Here is a 14,989-nt window from a genome sequence, read left to right as displayed (position 1 = left end):
TGTGCAAGTTTAACTAAAACATAGACCTATTAATACACATTAAATGCACCCAAATGGTAATGTTCTAAATTGAGTAAGGGTATGTAAACAATAAAAATAATAATAAAATTTATCACGGCCAGCAGTTAACAAAATAAAAGCAAGGCGAAATTAGCGCAGTAGCCAATCAAAATTGGATAGAGTTTTCCGCGCGGCAGAAAATATGATTGGCTACCGCGCGGCAAGCGTTTCCGCGTCCTGTGTGCACGAGTCGTTGCCATAGAGATATCTCTATGGTCGTTACTCAGCATTCGTTATTCGTGAAATAATTAAGGACAAGATAACGAAAGATTAAATTTTTTTAATTTTATATAGCGATGTTTCACATCAGAGTAACCTTTAAGAAAATATAATATTTGTGGTAATTGCTACTGTGATGGAAGAAATGACCAATTTAAGGATATACTTAGTTCATAATAAATAAACATCCCAAAAAAATAAAAAAAGAAATTAGATACCTCTGATTGTTGTTACGATGTTTCTCCTTTGATGTACAACCTTCTAAGACTGAATGCATTATTGACAGTTGCGAAATTTATATATTTCACGGAATAATTGTTTTAAGAGGTTACTTGCACAAGTATCATAATATGAATACTCCAGGAAAATTGTGAATGTAAAAAATAATAGACTTAATAATGATGCAACACTCAGAAGAAGACAATGCATGTGTCAGTACTGCTACTGAACCTTCACAAGCTGCAAAAATTAAAGAAAAATTAAGCCCATGGAAATCCAATAAATTGATATGGCGATATTTTACACGAGAGGAATGGCCCTATGCAAAATGCAACAGTTGTGATAAACGTTATCGTTGTAAAGGAATAACAAATTTAGAGAAACACTTGATATATATACACCCAAAAATAATAGAAGAAATACAAGAAGAAATTGGACGCACCCAGTTGTCACAATATTATGCATTTGATGTAGAACCTTATAAAGTGAGATGCATTATTGATAATACCAAAATCAGTGTATTTCGCGGAACAAATTATTTAATAAATCACTTGCGTAACTGTCATAAAATGAAAGTATTTTATAAATCTACAAAGACTTCTCTAACGGATCTTCAAAGTATACAAAGAAATGATACAGATGTAATGATACAACAATCAGTAACTACAGAAGACAATGCAAGTACTAACACAAACACTGATAATCAACAAACTGATGCAAGTTTACAAACAGTAAAAAATCAAGAATTAAAATTGAACGTCAGTACACATCCTGATGAAGATTCGCAAATCAGAGAATCTCAAGAATTAATATGCACGTGGAATTCCAATAACTTGGTATGGAGATATTTCATACCAAAACAATGGCCTGTCGCAAAGTGCAGTATATGTAATAAATTTTACAATGGTAGAAACATAGCAAATTTAGAAGATCACCTGACATGTAAACATCCAGAAGTAATAAGAGAAATACGAAAAGAAATTAGAAGTGCCAATTTGTATCCATATTTTGCATTTGACATAGAAAAATCTAGAGTAAGATGTATTGTTGGCACTTGCAAAATTAATATATTTTCTGGAATAAGTAGCTTAATAAATCACTTATGCTGTCGTCATAATATAAATATATCTACAACTTCACCAATTATGCAAAAAAATTTAATGATGCAACAATTAGTAGTCAAAGAGAACAATATAAGTACAAGCACTGATGCGTTGAATGCTGATCAACGGATTGACGCAAGTTTGCAAGCAGCAAATCAAGAAAGAAAATTTGGTAAATATTAATGTATTTTCTAAATAACTCGCATTTGAGATATAAAATCAGCTTGGAACTCATCAATTTTATAATACTAATTGTATGCTATTGTATTTCTCATTTTTTTTATTACTTTATGTACAGATTCAACAGGAACAATTAGGCCGACGCAGATATGGATTTCATTTCGAGTTTTGGAAGCATGACAAATAATTACAACTTTTTATTACATGAGTTTATATTTTCCACTAAGAAATCTACATCACATTTTTCATCAATCAAAACTATCACATAACTGCAGAACGATTTTTCTGGTTCTAAAAAACAGCATCCAGATTTGATTTATAGAATCTTTTTGATAAATCTCTATGAGAGAATATAAATGTATCAAAACATGTATACAGATATAAATTCAGAGTAAGAGGAAATAACGTGTTAATTGTAACACCGTTACCGTCACTTTTATCCTCAACGGTAACAGTAACATCGTTGCATTTTTATGGCAACGAATTTTCTCGTTATCTTTATCGTTTATAATTCTCCATTGTTCATTTGGCAAATAAATGTTAGTGCTCTCGTATGAGCGCAACACCGCGCCTGTATATGTGTGTCACTATATTAATTGCTATACATGTAGTTTTCTCAGATCATATAATTGTTGAAAAAAAGAAATAAAAAATAGTAAACACTATCTGTGTTGTGTCTTGTAAAAGCAAAAGAATGAGATATCAATTCGCCGATCTATTGTAATAAATCAAATTTATGCAACAGTGCTGCACATATTTTCTGTATAAGCATCAGATATATTATGTTAACATTTTTAAAATCTTTAACAAAAATTATACTATAAACAAAATTGAGAAAACAATTATACAAATATACTTTATACTAGGACGTGTTTCATCTAACGTTCACAACACTCTTAAATGGAATCATCTCGTCCTTGCTGCTTGCTAAATATTAAACAAAAACAAATGATTCTCGGGAGCGTTGAAAGCGTCAAGTGGAAATCTAGATTGTAAATCAAAAGTCAGAAAATTTTAAAGTTAATTTTCATGTCACGTTTAAACAATTAAAACAAATCAAATGTGATCTAAGGGTTTGCCTCATCCAAGAGCATAGAGGAATCAATGTATTTGCATATACAATGGAATTATTCATATTCTGTATATTTGTTTTCTTTGGATAACTAAGAACATTGTAATTAGCTATAATCCAGTCGACACAATTATGTGTTCACTATGTAATAGTCACAAGTTTCAGTATCAAATTTTATATAATGTGAAAATTGCAGTAATGTTGTAATTATAATTTTCAAAATAATGGTACATTTTTATCATCTTATTATAATTACTTATGTTTTTGTGTAATATTTATGTACAATTTCAATGTTTAAATTTTATATTTTGAAGCATTACATACTTGTCATATAAATAATATGCATTTGCACATTTATATTATATAAAAGAAAATATGCAATAGATACCATTATGATATAAATATCACGAAATATTTGTTATATATTATTCCCAAATTATATAGTAGTTAAAATTGTGTTCACTGGGAATATTTATATACTTGTATTTTTAATAAATAATCATACAAATATTTGTTAAAAATCTTAAAGTATTGATTTGTTCGCATTGCTTAAAATTTCCAAACTATTTTAACATTTAAAATGAGATTAATTAATATTCAGGAATTAAAAAAAAGAAAAAGCGAAGATACTGAATGTAAAAACTGCAAGCAATGCAAATGAAACTTATGTAATAGCGTTTTTGACTACAGTGGATTTGAACCTATCAGAGATTGGCCAATGACATCACGTACTCTAGTTTAGGTTTTAATTAGACGGTTCCAGTATGTAATGTTACTAATTCATCACAAATTGTTTCAAACTCACTGTAGTTGAAAATGAACAAGTTGAAGACTTGTAAAGTTTTATACTTGTAAAAGTAATGAAAATGAGTTTAGAAGTGTCCAACATGCATAGAAAAGATGTCAAAAAACAATATGTCGAGAAATAAAAAAAATGTTAAACTATTAAAAATGCATCAAACTTTGACGAAAATTATAATGTAAATAAAACATATATATATATATATATATATATGTATATGTATATATATATATATATATGTATATATATGTATATGTGTATGTATATATATATATATATATATATTTTTTTTTTTTCACCTTGTTTACATCATAGCATTGCAAATATACGTTAATTCAGCTTATTTCTCTGGTATTATTATGTACGTACATTCAAAAATATTGAAAAAAAAGTAATCAAAACAGAAATTAAGAAAGTACAAAATGAACATGTGATTTTGAATTAAATACTAAATTAGATTAATAGACTATTAATCGCAGTCGAAAGGACCTACCAAATTCGTTACAACACGACAAAGTTACTTAATTTTTAGTTAATGGCATAAAACTTTGTACAGAGCAAATGGAGCAAATACAACACGATACAAAGCCTCTGATTGATAACCTTCCATGGGTCTGTTCTTTTTATCTGAACTTTGTGCACTGTTCCCCTCTTCCTCTTCGCCTGTCGTATCAACAAGCTTGTCGGACATTCTGATTGGTTATAAAATGGAGAACTTCTGGGGATTCTGAAAGTTTCTCTATTCTGTAGCGAATCAACATACTCGAAATATCAGCCTTGTAGAAATAAACATGAATGATCATGATCAGAAGTACAGAATGAAAAGAAAAGGTTAGCGTACCGTTGACCGGTGTGAACTTCGATAAAGTAGCATTCCGTACAAATATTATTTTATAATTGCTGTTTTTTTTTTATAATTTATTCACTGTCGGAAACTGTGAAACAATGGCATCTTCGACCGATGTTGCTACAGTACGTATTATTAATTCATTGAAATGAAGTTTGTCAAAAACAAACTTTATTTCAAGCGACACGTAACAATGTAAACAATGTGGAGTAACATCATGATTTAAATATAAATATTATTCATTATCAAGCATAACCTTAGGCGCGTATTGATTAACAAAAAACTTGTTTTTATTAATGTTTATGTGTTTGTCTTAAAAATTGACAAATTAAAAAAGTGTAATTTATGTTACTAAAGAAACATAATGGATTACTTTTTTGCATTTTCAATTACATGTTTTATACTTATATTTTAATCACTCTGTACATATAATTTGACAATGCTGTAAATTTCTTTTCTTTGAAAAACTAAGAGCACTAATTAATAACACAGATATATAAAAAATTTTTTTAACTAAATCATATAAAAAAGATGGTAAAATATATAAAGTGTCTCTAAAGTCTGATCCTACTTCATATATATTTCATAATTTTTTGAAGCAGCTCAACTATTTCAAGGGACTATTCTTTTAAAAGGATAAAGTAAACTTAAAAAAAAAGATTAAACATGTATCATAATTTTTCATAATTTTGAATTGTGTTTCAAAATATGAGCAATGAGAATAATCTTTATTGACATATGTAAGTCAGAAGAATTTTGTTATACTTGTAAAAGAAATAAAAAGTAACTCAGAGGTGACATACATTTTATATTTATTTTTTTAAATATATTTTTAATTATATCTTTATTATGTGATGGTTTTAGATACGAGCACAGAGATATTTAAATGAACCATTGGTAGAGCGATGCAGAGATCTGTCTTTATTGATAGACGAGTCAAGCACAACTGAGTTACAGTTGGTCTTTCCACTGCTGATAGATTCCTTGTTCGGAATAGTAGACAATATCGGATGGGGTTTGCACAATATTACCCTTAAAAAAACTCCACATGAATATGAGGCACTGTGTCACTTTCTCAGCCCACAAGGACCAATGTTTTCTTTATGTTATAAATTACTTCCAGACTGTTATCTCAAGTATAATTTTCCAGTGTCATATCTTCCAGTATGTTTAAAAATTCAATTTTTGTCGCGTACAACTTATATTTTCTACAGTTCTTGTAATGTATAATTTTTCTAATTTTAGTCAAAAATACGCTCCATGTTAGAGGAAGCTATAATATCACCATTTTACCTTGATAAGATAAGAGATGATCAAGGAACACGTGTCCCTTCAGCTTTATCTATGAGTATCCTTTGCTAAGTATTATATAGTTACTACTCAGACAACACATAATATTTATAATAAATATTTATAAATATTTATCAAAATATTTTTTAAATACTTTTAATCTTAGATATTAGATTGAACAGATCATAAATATTATGTTAAATGTTGTATAAATTATTTAGTTTATATTTTAATTATATTTTAGACAATATTTATCTGAAAACCTCTGATAAATATTTGATTTATTCAATTTAAGACCAAAAAAATATTTATAAAATATTTTGTAAATATTTTATAAATATTGGATGCTGCCTGAGTATATACTGTGTGATTATTGCAGTATATGATTTATTAACACTAAAAATTTCTTAACGCAAATACATATCCCTTTGAGTACTACATTTTTCATTTTGCCTATCATTTGACCAATCCTTGGTTACAACTGCAACAGCAAGAAAATGTATGGATGAATTGGGAAACAGTTTACGTTCAATTAGCACACTGTTATCTATATCATTTCCTTCCGAGAGATAACTCTGCAGTTCTACCAGTGATCGGGCCATATGTGAAGAAGACGCCGCCAAGAAAATTAACTCAGTCGCCAGAATTTCGAAGGTACGATGATATTGTATTTATAGCGAGATATTTGCTACAGTGGCGTAAATGAAAAAACCTAATTTTTTATTTTTTTGTAAAAACGAGAATTTAAAAATAATATTACAAAATTTAAATTTAAAACATTCAAAATGAAAAATTTTGTTTTTTTATGTCGTATCAAATGAACGATATAAAATACGCAATTTCGAATAACAAGTGCATTTTATTCATATGTCTTAAATTTCAATCAGAGATTGTCAAAAGTTGCAAACTCTGAGACTTCTGAGAACATCTATATTATCATCGGGATCGATGAGTCCTGGGTCAGGCGTGCCGCAACAGCAGTGCCTACCACAAGTTTGGAGAAGTGAGACTGTAGTACAAGTTTTTCTCGATTTTTGGTTGGAATATACAGAGGACACACAGCTGACTTCCCAAATGAATACATCCTACTTATCTTCGGTACCACGACGAGTAAGTTTTCCGTGTATAATGAAAAGTTATGTGATAAAATGTATGAATAATCTTACATAAGAAAAGTAATTTCGTTATTTCACAAGTGTATTCGATTGTAACTTCTAATTTCAGCACAGTATACATTCCGGAGAACACATACGTCTTGTAAGAGCGTTCATAAAGACACTGCACGAGTTTACGAATAGCGCTACAGGCGATAAAAGTGCAATGGATGAATTAAAGAGGTACCGAGATCATATTTATAAATTTCATAAAATTCTGTTACGTTTATTTTCAACCTTTTTTTTTGTTTCATTTATATTTGCCAGAATAATTCTTCCTTCGGTTCAAGGAAAAATATATACGTTTTTGCGGAAAGCAATATATCATTGGCCTCTAGACAGCTCGTTTAGATTGATACTGGAAGCTTGGTTAAGCTTTATTCAACCATGGAGATATGTACCGGGAGTAACGTATACTAAAGAAGGGTATGTGTGCATGACGTACTATCGATAATGCTAAAAATATTGTTATGGCTAATGTTTTCCTTTTATTTTCAGTAAAGCAGAAGAGGAGGAAAGGGGCAAGATTCACGATCCCGGTAGATGGATCTCTTTCGTTGCCAATAATCTATTAGCATATACGGTTGTGTTTCAACAGTTGCTTCCGCGGTTTATGAGAACTGACCTGGTAGCACCCAAGAATGCACTAATGTTATTTAGAGTTACAAAAGTACATGCGTTTTTATCAGCTAAAAATGCTATTTTGTGTTTAAAAATGTATTTGTATATTTTTTATTTATATTTGTGTAGGTATTTTCTCAACCGCACTTGGCAAAAATGATATGCGAAGTGGAGAGTTGTATAGACGATGTAGGTTTAAGCAAAGGCCGTATAACTGCGAATCAGTGGACATCGATCGTTCGGCAACAGATTCTTGAGTTGGAAGGTCCGACGTATCAATATGTTCCTATGTTTTCAACAGCCACTAATCTGCAGGTACTTTTTAATCCGCGGAGTAATTTCTGAGAATCTGCTGATTCTTAGCTTTATTAACGAACAATTATCTTTTCCAGGTCGTATGGTTCTTAAGTAATATTAAACAGGCGCATTTAACAGCGACTAGCCTGGTTGAAGCTCTCGAAGACAGGAGAAGAGGAAAACGTTTTCTGCTTTCTCTATGGGAATTCTTTAGCTGTGAAGAGTACTCTTCGGACGATATCAGTATAGAGGAACGACGACGCGTTCCTCTTCTCCTGGCCACCGCTCAACAGCAGCTGATAGATATATTTCAAGTGAATTTGGATTTCTTTTATATTGATAATCGCGTACCTATTGTTATTTTGAATTACACGCATAATCGCGATTGTTGCAGATACAGCTTGAGGACATTCCACAAGTTGCTATAGTGGCGGATCAAGAATATCATGACAGTATTCTATCGACTTCTTTTTGTCATCAATCACAGGTATGGATTATTGAAATGGATTTCTAAAATTAATTATAAAGATAAGATTCATCGACTAATTGCGCAATTTTTAGATGGAATTCAGCTTTGATTCGAGTAGACCGGGTACTTTCGTACCGTTGCAAGAGGGTAGACAGACGTGTCGGTACATCGAATATATGGGTGATCCAGAGTTGCAACCAGTGCGAACGAACGAATGCGCCTTTCTTGTTAGGAATTTTTACAAACTGTGCTGTTACATTAATCTCAAGGTATTGTGTATAATGATATTGCTATTTTTCGATACACTAACTTGCGATTTATTTGCAGTATCGATACGAGATAATCACACTGTACAACAAACGAAGCTTCCTCGGTAGTGTTTGTCGGCAATTAATTACTCCATATACCACGATTGTAAAGTTACCCAAACGAACGTCAAACGGATTTACCAGTGGCTCTGAGGAACGATTGCCACCTCGATTAAGTTTACGACCTTTAGCTAATTACACCCTCCTCATGAGTATATCAATTGGTACATTGATCGCATGGCTCACTAAGTATGTTGTTTTATTGTCTTCTTACGATCTGTCAAGAAATTATCTATGAAGTATTACATAAATATTTTTTCTTACAGTTACGGTCCTTTCATGTTCCTGGGATTTATATTTTTAATGTGGTTTATGTATATAATCATACGTGCAACGTTGCAACACTATTTTCCATCTAGCACAAGTGTTTTCAGACCAAGTGCGAGTTCATCTTCTATTAATCGATGATACTTTCGAATATTAAGATGAAACTACTATAAGCAATTTTGGACGAAACGTTTTTGCGAATAATGAATAACAATTTTGGATACATGTTTGTAATTGTGTTAAATAACATATTCGATATAAAATACACTATCAATAGCACTGCTTGCAAACCATTATTTTAAGTAATTACTCTAAGTATATATAATTGCATTAAATTAAATTTTCATTGTAATTATTTATAATCGGAGACCTTCGCGTTTAAAACTGACTCAAATTAACTAGTTGAACTATTTTCTAAATTCTTTATTTTGAAAAATACATATTTTGTACATTCGTATTTTTTATATATTTTAAAAATAATGATTATGATAATTATAAATAATTATAATTATTTATATAATTATTTATGATTTTTAAAACTTATGCAATTTATATTTGTAAAATTTCAAAACTGAGATTATTTTTGAAACACGTAAGAGATCATATAATTCTTATTGATTACAGACAACACTTATGACTGGTAATAACAGTTAAAATTAATTAGATTCCCTTTCTTTTCTCGTGAAAAGGGTAGTCTAATTATAATGTAGATTAAAAGCTTAATTATTCACATCCATCGTGCAGTTCGCGATAAACGGTATGCTACGTGATACCCGTGTTGGCACAGTCTGCGATCACTATGCTGCTCTAGTGCACATGCAATAACATTAACAATTATTGATTCATCGTCCCGTGTGTATCGGGAACAGTAGAAGCGCGAGAACGATCAGCGCTGCGATCCACCTCTCTAACGCCAGCGTGAAACTTAATCAACGTGATGCGCACAACGGAAAAATGAGCTGGCGTACTCAGGCGTACTCATTAGACAAATTGAATTCGGAAACAACCGCGAATCATCGATCGATGAGATGAGACATCGAGTCGCTCGCAAAGAGGATTAACCCTTGTATCAATATCCGCGGATACCCGTTTGATATTATAAATTAAAAAAGTTTTTAAAACAAAAATCCACTAAATATTTACAGATCTTTAAATAGTTTGACTCTAGAATGCTATTGATATGTTTTTTACATTAATACTACTGTGCGTGAAAATTTATACAAATAATTAAAAATTATTTTTATACTTTTAACAATTTATACGTACATTTTCGTATAATCGTGATAATTTATTAAAGAATCAGTGACAATACATCGTATGTTTAACTATCTTTCGAATTCATACTTTCGGTAAGTTTGATTCATATTGGACAGATCATTACATTTCGTTATATTTTTTCATATTATTTCTTTTCACTTAAATTTAATATTTAAAAACATGAGGGACTTTTTTGTGATTAACCTGTAATGGTCACACTTTCAAATAATAATAGTCACATGGGGCCCATTGGACAAAATCAAACGCCATTTGCCAGCTTTTTGATATTTTGTCGCAAAAATTTTACTGGATATAGGTCCATTCTTTATCATCTAATAATTTTTTTTAATTAGAATTTAACATAGTGAAAAAAATCAAATAGAGAAAACTGCAAAATTTGACTTCTTTACAAAAATATTCATCAAATTTTTGAGATAATTCAATAAAAATTTAGGGGTGTATTCTCAAGATAGTATACTTTCAGATAAATTTAACATAATGAACAAATTCAAATTTTAAAAAATTGCAAAATTTGTCTTTTTTACAAAAATATTCATAAAATTTTTAATTTTTTAGATAATTCAACAAAAATTTAGGAGTATATTCTCAAGAGAGTATACTTTCAGATAAAAATTAGTTGTATAAAAAGTTGTTCGATTTTGAATGGTTTGTCTACCCTTAAAGTTAGAAGAAGGACGCGTGGGGTCTTTTGGACCTCGTGTGTCCATTACGGGTTAAGGAATATTAAGTATAATTAACGAATATTAAAAAGCACATAAGAACATAAATTTTTTAAAAAATTATTAAAAAATACTCTTATCTAGAATTTTGAAAAAAAATTCTGAAAAATCCAGGAATTCTCAGGGAATTTTTTTTACAAAATTTAAGTGAACACCCTGATTATCCGATATTTTTTATAATGCTCTTACAAATACTTTGCAGCAAAATCCCATAAGAAAGTATGTTATAGAAATGATGTTATATAAAATAAAATCAATTTCTGATCCTTTACGGTTCATAAATATAAATAAATATAAATCTTGAAAACACTGAAATCATTTTGTGTGATAAAAATGAAAGGAAATAAACAAGAAATTGTCTTTTGTACAAGAAAAAAACCCTTCATTTTTCAAGCGAAAGATTAGAGAGACTTATGTCCATTTCAATGTAGATTAACTTTGATCTCGGTTTAACTTGCTCTCTTTATCTTTTTTTAATTCTTAGAACTTTAATCTCCTACTAAATGAATATCTATGCCCATTCCCCTGATTAGTCCTACTCGCACGTAACGTTAAATGCGATCGTGATTATTTCCATTTGTAAATATTTGTCTCCCGCCCACGCGCGCGAACAAGCATAATTATTACTTTAATTGGAAGAAAAAGAGGCGGAGGGGAGGGGGGAGAGGAAGGAGGGAAAGAGGTAACGTGTGGTGTATTAATTTATAAAGTTTCGCGTCACGCGCGGCTTGTAATAAAAATAAAGCACACCGACGAAGACCGTGAGCACGACATCGCGGCGGGCGTAGCGTGCGCACGGGCGAGCTTTTTAATTGGCTCCCGTTAAATATCACACGCCGCGTCTTCGCGACCCCGTCGCCGTCTTCGGCCTTCATCCTCCGTTCCGGAGGTTGTTACCGGAATGAGAAAGAACGGTCGGTATTTTATTACTTCCGCGATAAGTAAAGCTCGCGTTACGCTCCTCGCGCGCTTCGTCCCCGCCTCGTTAGTCGCGGCACGCATTTTTACGAACCGCGCATAAATTCGGCGTGCCCATAAATTCGGGGTACGCTTGCTCTATTTTTTTCCCTCCTCTCTCTCTCTCTCTCTCTCTCTCTCTCTCTCTCTCTCTATCCTCGATTTCGAAGTAGCGAAGCGCGAACTTAGCGCGAATGTAAACAGTATTATAGCGTTGGAAATTGTTGACTGCGCTCGAGAGCGTGTTAATGTCCAGGCAAGATGATATACTATAATCGTAGAAAACTTCGAAAACATATATTATCTCGAAGGTCAAGGCCGACTGAAACATCATGACAAACAACACAGTTACAAATGTTTTCAGAAATGACATTTCGGTTATTCTCTCTTTTTAACAACAAAGTTGAAATGATACTTTGTATATAATTGTAATTTTATTAAAATTAACAATCTGTGTATAACTGTGATTTTATTAAAGTTAACGAGTAGTAGAATTCTCTTTTTACGTTGAACCTCGAAGAAAGTTTGTGCGTATTTTTTTTAAACGGGATGAAAAAATACAATTTATATTTTAATATTATCTTACATAAATAATTATATATATATATATATATATATATATATATATAGAATATTATATAAAATATAATACATACGTTTATAAAATAAAACTTTTTAACTTAATTACGCTAAATGTACAGAAAATACGTTTACACTTGAAATAAATATTTAATGATTGTTGCAAAAACTTTTTCTGTTTATTATTTCTATCGTCATATAATTTAAAGCAACTGCAAAATTTTACAAAATTTTGATGAAAGGAAGATTATGGTAGAATGGTTATAGAATTTATAAATATTGCAATAATTCTAGTTCATATGCTAAACAGATATTTTACATATTTATATGTAAAATACGTTATTTGTATTTTACACATATTCTAAAGTCAAAAGTTGAAGTTGATAGCTTCAACAGTTTCTAAGAAGTTACGTCAGTCGACCTAAAAATGTGTTTATTTTTAAATCTATGTAACATAAGAATTAATAAATTTCACGTCAGTCGACTTAAAAAATGTGTTTATTTTTAAATCTACGTAACAAAAGAATTAATAAATTTAATAATATTATAATTTGTAGATATACATATATTTAGCCATACCAAAATTTGGATATTTAAATAACAAGTATAAAATGGATTTGTAAAAGAATAGAAAAATGCAGCAGTTTTTATAAATTCCTAAAAATAGGCGAACTTTTTCGTGCTCTGGACTAAAAACATTTTTATTTCCTTAATTTTACTCAAAAATTAATTATTTTATTTTCTCAGCCAATATATTCTCATTCTTCCATCTGACTCCTCACCGCGACACACATCGGCGCTCGATGGATCCGACGATTGGAGGCACGGCACTGGGTTTAAGCTCACCTTCCGGCGGCACATTAGTCGTATTAAACCATTAGATACCCGGTGATGTGTTCCAGGGTGTGTTTACATGACCGGTGTAACACGAACACGACCCATTTTCGATTTAGATCGAAATCGCCGCGCCGGCTCGCTAATCTAGCGAGGCTGTCCGTCCGCGCGCGTTTACGCGCGAAAGTTAAGTCATTTAACTTCGTGGCGCAATTAGAGATCCTTTATGCAATGCTAAGCGCTCCGTTATGCGCCAGTTACGGACAATGAGTACGTACGAATTACCACGAATGGGACTCGTTCACAGTTCGTTAAAGCCACCGGCGTGATTCGCCGAGTCGCGGGTCCGGCGTCCGCTGCTTTCTCGGCCGGCGACCGCGTTACTTCCCTCGGAAGCTTCTTCACGAGCCGCGCTTCTTTTGCACGAGTTTAATCATCAATGAATGATCTCCAATCCTGACGAACGACCGCGACTGTACTCTCGCGTGGACAGATCAAGGAAATACAGGAGTAAATCGTTCTCCAAGTTTAAACGGGGGAAGAGGTTGAAGAATGGGGGAATTCTTCTTTTTTTAATAATTGTATACTAAGATTTTTGGTGTTTGATACGAACATGAATGCTTGACGATTTAAATTCTTTCACTCTTCCTTTCCTCTTTTTTTCTTTAAGTCTGAACACTAGATATATTACAATCTAATTGGATTTTATTCATATAATAATTCTATTATAAATTATTATAATTTTGTTATAATGATATAATAATATCATTTTTGTTATAATATAAATATAAATCGTTTTGTCATCATTTTGTTATAATATTAATTTTTTAAATGACGATCGAACTTTCATTACTTTTTAAACGAATAAAATAATGGAAGTTCGATCGTCGCAACAATGTCGCTTTATGGTTTGATGAAAGACTCATTGAAAAATATGACGAAACGAGATCTTGCGGAATATTCATACTGACATTCGTGGTCACAAAGAACGACGTTTTTTGTAACCACGATGAGGAACGTGATATTATGTTTCAAAAATATAACCAGGTGCACGTGTATGCACGCATACATCGAGTAGTTCAGCATTCGTGAAAAAGCGAGAGAGGTAGAAAGAGAGAGAAAGAATGTATACAAGGTGTTCATTAATGGTTGTACTCACTTTTTACCATAGGAGCATGATTTACCGACGGATATGTATTTCTAACATATTTATTATATTAGAAATAACAAATGCATGCTTCTATGGTAAAATGCGGGAACAACCATTAATGAACACCCTGTATATAAAAAAATGTGCAAATTATTATTATTTATTTGCTTAACTTGAAAAGTGATTTTAACTATATTATTTTATATCGAAGTATCAAATTATGTATTGGAGAATACCTGTAACAAATATTTGAATTGTGATCAGAGAAATAAAACGCAGGGACAGAAACTCATTGCTCGTTAGATATATATAACTATCTAATTATTGTATTATCTATATCTTATTTTTACATGGAAATGACCTTAGCACGATTCAACGTGAATTCTATTCAAACATCGGTGATTGTTTCCGTGGGATTCAATTACAATATTTATTATCTAAGAATTTCAGAAATGAATTAATGCGACTATACGTACTTTTAGCAATTGGCTAATGTAGCGTATT

General features: G+C 31.2%; 3 protein-coding genes across 5 annotated transcripts in view; 2 read left to right on the top strand and 1 right to left on the bottom strand.

The window, feature by feature from the left end:
• The window catches only part of LOC105202108 (DNA-directed RNA polymerase II subunit RPB11), a 53,717-nt gene that overhangs the window by 23,077 nt on the left and 15,651 nt on the right, over nucleotides 1-14,989 (bottom strand). The gene's annotated exons all lie outside the window — the stretch shown is intronic.
• Nucleotides 5-3,078, top strand: LOC105201949. The gene is made up of 2 exons (XM_011170251.3): nucleotides 5-1,773; nucleotides 1,900-3,078. Exons 1-2 carry the CDS (start codon nucleotides 678-680, stop codon nucleotides 1,959-1,961), a joined length of 1,158 nt encoding a protein of 385 aa, XP_011168553.1. The 5' UTR covers nucleotides 5-677; the 3' UTR covers nucleotides 1,962-3,078.
• Nucleotides 4,461-9,308, top strand: LOC105201948 (sphingomyelin phosphodiesterase 4). Of its 3 annotated transcripts, none has more exons than XM_011170250.3 (14): nucleotides 4,461-4,627; nucleotides 5,367-5,666; nucleotides 5,748-5,850; nucleotides 6,215-6,446; nucleotides 6,680-6,902; nucleotides 7,017-7,129; nucleotides 7,214-7,372; nucleotides 7,445-7,616; nucleotides 7,697-7,882; nucleotides 7,960-8,178; nucleotides 8,265-8,351; nucleotides 8,426-8,602; nucleotides 8,661-8,890; nucleotides 8,968-9,308. In XM_011170250.3, the coding sequence occupies exons 1-14, from the start codon at nucleotides 4,601-4,603 to the stop codon at nucleotides 9,107-9,109; spliced, it is 2,370 nt and encodes a 789-aa protein (XP_011168552.1). In that variant the 5' UTR covers nucleotides 4,461-4,600; the 3' UTR covers nucleotides 9,110-9,308. The 3 variants fall into 3 exon arrangements, with proteins under 3 accessions (XP_011168552.1, XP_025988242.1, XP_039308703.1); XM_026132457.2 differs by having other exon boundaries at nucleotides 8,259-8,351; XM_039452769.1 differs by lacking the exon at nucleotides 4,461-4,627 and adding an exon at nucleotides 5,224-5,242 and having other exon boundaries at nucleotides 8,259-8,351.

Source organism: Solenopsis invicta, chromosome 1 (assembly GCF_016802725.1).
Source record: "Solenopsis invicta isolate M01_SB chromosome 1, UNIL_Sinv_3.0, whole genome shotgun sequence".
Lineage (NCBI taxonomy): Eukaryota > Metazoa > Arthropoda > Insecta > Hymenoptera > Formicidae > Solenopsis > Solenopsis invicta.
This window is presented reverse-complemented; position numbering and strand designations above follow the sequence as displayed.